Source organism: Condylura cristata, unplaced genomic scaffold (assembly GCF_000260355.1).
Source record: "Condylura cristata isolate star-nosed mole 26May11 unplaced genomic scaffold, ConCri1.0 scaffold00011, whole genome shotgun sequence".
NCBI lineage: Eukaryota > Metazoa > Chordata > Mammalia > Eulipotyphla > Talpidae > Condylura > Condylura cristata.
Window position 1 is genome coordinate 56,966,808 of NW_004567112.1, and position 4,832 is coordinate 56,971,639.

At 45.7% G+C, this 4,832-nt stretch overlaps 1 protein-coding gene across 1 annotated transcript in view; it reads right to left on the reverse strand.

Moving 5' to 3' along the window:
• Positions 1–4,617, reverse strand: part of LOC101627926 (immunoglobulin lambda-like polypeptide 5) — a 27,157-nt gene extending 22,540 nt beyond the window's left edge. Inside the window, exons 1-2 of the mRNA XM_012723478.1 lie at positions 4,572–4,617; positions 4,144–4,446 (exon numbers count right to left, since the gene is read on the reverse strand). Coding sequence (XP_012578932.1) covers positions 4,144–4,446; positions 4,572–4,617 — 349 coding nt within the window. The remainder of the gene's footprint in view (positions 1–4,143; positions 4,447–4,571) is intronic.
• Between the last annotated feature and the right edge of the window lie 215 nt (positions 4,618–4,832).

The following is a 4,832-nucleotide window of genomic DNA, read 5'->3' on the forward strand; positions in this document are numbered from 1 at the left end:
GGGGCAGGCAGGGATCGAACTCATGCGAAAGTGGCTTAAGCTTCTCAGTGCTGTGCTTTAACCCACTGCGCCACCAGGGAGGGCTCAGAAATAACTTGAATTTTAAAAAGGACTTTTTTTATGCATATAAGAACTGGGGTTTAGGTCAGAGATGGGGGGAGTTCACCAGAGTTAGCAAGATGCTAACAGTGGGAGAGGTGAGAGCATTCACCAGAGATAGTGTAGGGAACAGAACAGGCTGATCTGCTGAAACACACCTCTAAGGGGAGCAGCGGGCAAGACAGTAGTGTTAGCTTCCTGGCAGGGGATCAAACTCATGCTGCAGTGGCTGCAGATAGCTTCATCCCTTGAGGCTGAACATAATCCCTTAAGCCACCAAGGAGGGCCCAGTTTGAATTTCTTTTTTTTTTTTAAGATTTCTTTTTATTTATGCATGCAAAAGTGGGGTACAAAGCCAGAGGTGCAGGTGGTGAGAGGACTCACCAGAGACAGAGTGGGCAGTATACAGGCAGAACTGATGAAGAACACTGCTGAGGGGAGCAGTGGGCTGGTCAGGAGAGGTCTGCCGTGCCATATTGGTCACCTCCGGGGATGGGGATTAAACTCATGTTGAAGTGCCTTTAGCTTCTTAATGTTGTGCTTTAACTCACTACGCCACCAGGGAAAGCCCAGTGTGAATTTCTTATGAAACTTAAAAAATAGGGACTTACCATTTGACCTATTGTACTTCTGAGTATTTATCCCAGAAAAAGGAAAACATGCTCGCAAAGAAATTTGTATACAAATGTTCCTAGCAGTTTTATTTGTAATAACCCCGAACTGGAAGTGACCTAAATGTCTTTCAATCAGTGAATGGCTACACAAATGGTGATAATCCATACTGTGGAATATTACACAGCAATGACAAGCAATGAACTGTTGATACATGCAATGACTTAAGATGAATTTCAAGGGAGTTATGCTGAGAGAAAAAAACTCTCAAAAGTTTACATGCCCTGGGCCCTCCCTGGTGGCGCAGCGGGTTGAAGCGCAGCACTGAGAATCTGAAGCCACTTCCGCATGAGTTCGATTCCCGCCTGCCGCCTGCCCCGGAGGAGACCACATGGCGAGCCAGACCTCTCCTGGCCCGCCCGCTGCTTCCCTCAGCAGTGTACTTCGTAGATCTGCCTGTTCTGCTCCCCACTCTGTCTTTGGTGAAGCCTCTCGCCGCCCCTGAGCCTCTGGCCTGTACCCCAGTTCTGTATGCACAAATAAATAAATAAATCTTTAAAAAAGTTTACATGCCCTATGATTCTATTTATATAGCATTCTTGAAGTGACAAAATAATAGAGATGGAGAACACATTAGTGCTTATTGGGAGCAGGGGATGGGAAAATGAGGGAATGGGTATAGTATAAAAGGTAGCACAGGGAACCTTGTGCTGATGGTAGAACTAAGTGTCTTGACTGGTGGTGACCATATGAAGCTACCACATGATAGAATCTTCACTCACACAATGCACAAATGAGTAGAGGTATAATTGGAGAAATATGAACAAGCTTTGTACCAATGTCTCTTTCTTGGCATTGATACAGCATTGCCGTAATTATGCAAGATACTAACACTGGGGGAATTGTGCTGTTTCCTCTCAATATGTTATTTTGCAACTTCACACAAATCTCTATTACTTCAAAATTTAAGGCTTTGAAAAAATTAGTTGCAATCATTTTGACATGTTCTTCTAAAAAGCCTAATTACACCTGAGAATTTGAAAAACATTATCCCATAGTAGCTAATATCCAGTCCAGAGTAAATTTCTACAATGGCTCACAAAAATGATTTTTATTTATAGTTACTGTGCTTTTCCCTCCCAAACAAAATCCAATTGCAAATCACACATTCTAGTTACTTGTTAGGTTTCTTTTTTTTTAAAGGTTATTTTTATTTATTTATGCATACAAGAACTGGGGTACAGGCCAAACGTACAGGGGATGAGAGGGTTCACCAGACACAGAGTGGGGAGCAGAACAGGCAGATCTACTGAGGGGAGCAGCAGGTGAGACAGGAGTGGTCCACTGTGCCATGTGGGTCAGTTCCCTGGCTAAGTATAGTTGGCAGTAGCTTGATAGCACTGAGACTTTAACCCCTGCAGGGAGGCCCCATTTTACTTGTTAGGTTTTTTTAGTCTCCTCTTACACATTTTTCTTTCATGGCATTCACTTCTTGAAGAATCCAAATCTATTTTTATTTTCTTCCCGTGCCCCACAGTCTGAGTTTGTATGATTGTTCTCCTGGTGCCTCTGTATTTCCTGAAAACTGGTGGAAGTCTGGAAGCTTGACTCACTTGAGATGTAGCGTCTTTCACGCCATGTTATCGAGCGCTTCCTATTTTGACCTCCAGGAGGGAAACTTCTTGGCTTGTTCTTTTATGGGAGAAGTGAGACTTGAGGCCTCACTAGGGTGCATGTGACTGTCAAATTTCTCCTACAGAAATGTCCATGTCCCTTTTGTGACTAGAGCTTGTGGGATGACAACTCTAGTAATTGCCATTATATTGAAGGTTGCAAAAGAAATGATTTCCTTATTCTGTGCGCTTTCTCTATTCTGTGCACTCTCTCCATGTTATAAATCACTACTCTTGAAAATTAACTGGAGTGAAGATTTTCTTGCCCCAAATTTAAAAATATTAACAAAATTGAACATTAAAATGTTCTTGGTTAGAAACCAGGCTTGTAGGCTTGTATAGACCAAAGATTGAAAAACTTGCAATTGTAATAGATTTAAAAACCTCAGATATGCTTCTATACATGTATTTGTAAGCATACAAACAAATGAGTGTTTGTTGATACTGGTTCACTGACATGTCACTTTAATAGCTGAAAAAAAAGAGGACAATGATCAAACATTTATGTTGCTTTCACAAATAGACTCTCAAGATGACTAAATCACTGATGAAGGTAAGTTTCCTAGGTAATGAATGGAGGAGGATGGTTGAATGAGAATATACCCATTTTGCATTCCATAATGAATAAGTGGATTTAGACATTGAGCACCTATCACAAAATGCAACTTGGAATGGAATGCAAGGGAACTCCTAGAGACAGGGCCTGGGGGGCTACTCTGGAGTGGGGGTTGGCAAATAGGTCCTAGTGCCAGCTCCGTCTCTCTCTCTAAATAAAGTTGAAAAGGAATGTAATCATGTTGTCTGTTACTGCTTTCTTGGTATCAGGGTATAATTAAATAGTTATGGAAGGGATCGTATGGCCTGAAAGTCAAAGATATTTCCTCTCTCTGACGTTTTCAGAAAATATTTGCCAGCCCTGGATGGTCAGAAGATTAAGTGCATTTCTCTCACCTAGACCAGAAGTCTCAGGGTGGTTTTGCCACCTTGGGTGATATTTGGTGATACTTGGAGGCATTTTCAATTGTCAGAACTACAGGGGGGAGGGAGCGATAATGGCATTTGGTGGCTAGAAGCCAGGGATCTGCCCAACTCCTACCATGATGACACAGGGCACCTCCATCTATTTCCCCCAAAATGTCAAAAGTCCTGGAGTGGAGAATCTGCCCCATTTGGCATCCACTCTCCGCCCTGGAGGATTGATATAGGCATTTTCAAAGCTTGCTTACCCTGTAACTCTAGTGCCTATTCAGGAGACAATAGAGCATCCTGCCCTCAGCAGGGGCAACCCCAAAGGGGCTAATGTCAGCCCCTTCCCCTTAGCCCATCCCCTGGGCTTTAACCCACAAGAACAGGCTCTAGCCAATCCAGCCATGATGGTCTAGTCTCTGGGGACCTGTACCCTAGATCATGTCCTACCCATTCTGACCTTTGACCATTTGTACCATCCTTGGTACAAATTCAGCCTACCGGTCAGATCAAACTCAGCAAAATAACTTCCCCGAACACAAGCAACTTTAATCCGTTTGTCTAGCTTTCAAAGAGGCTCGTGGCAATGCTGCTGGACAGGAGAAGCTGGACAGCTATCCCCTTAGCTCTGCTCAGGCAGACCCACCCTCCTCTTTGCCCACACCCACCTCTCCTGGAGATGTTTGCGCCTTCTGTCTTTAGTTCAAGGTATGAGCGTCCTGGGAAGTTGGGGGCTCTGAAGCAGCAGGCTCCTTTTCTTCTCTCCTTTCCCTCTCCATTCTCTGGATCCCCAGGGCACAGAAGTACATCCCTTCATCTTCAGGCTGCAAGTCAGAGATGCTCAGGTAGCCTGTGTTTGTGGTCACGTCTTTGAATCCAGAGAAGCGAGGAGGAATCTTGGGCCCCTGCATCTTGTTTGAGTAGGAAAAGTAGCTCAGCAAAAATCTCGGTGGGTGACCAGGCTTCTGCTGGTACCAGTAGATGTCATAAATGCTGATGTCATGGTCGCTGCTCAAGGTGCAGGGCAGGTGGATTGTAGTTCCAAGGGATGAAGACATGGATGGTGGCTGATTCAGCACAGGCTGAGGGCCAGAACCTGGGGACACAGAAGCTGGTGTGCACGCAGAGCAGGGCAGGGCAGGGCAGGGCAGGGCAGGGCAGGGCAGGGCAGGGCAGGGCAGGGGCAAAGGCTGGGAACTGCTGGCTTTGGGGCCTTCTCACCTGTGCAGCAGATAAGGAGTCCCAGAAGAACAGGAGCCCAGGACATGGTGCAGACATGGAGATTCCACATCCTCACACCGCTACTGCTCCAGGGGCCCTATTTGGGTTGGGCCAACACCTTCCTCCACCCTCCCAGGGGTGGGGCCACTGCATGCCAGGTTCCTGGGCCACCATTCCAAACTTTCTTGGCTTTGCAGAGCTGGTTAGAGGAATGGCCCTGAGGTGCTCTTGTGGTTCCTGCCTTGGTCCCCTGGAAGCTTT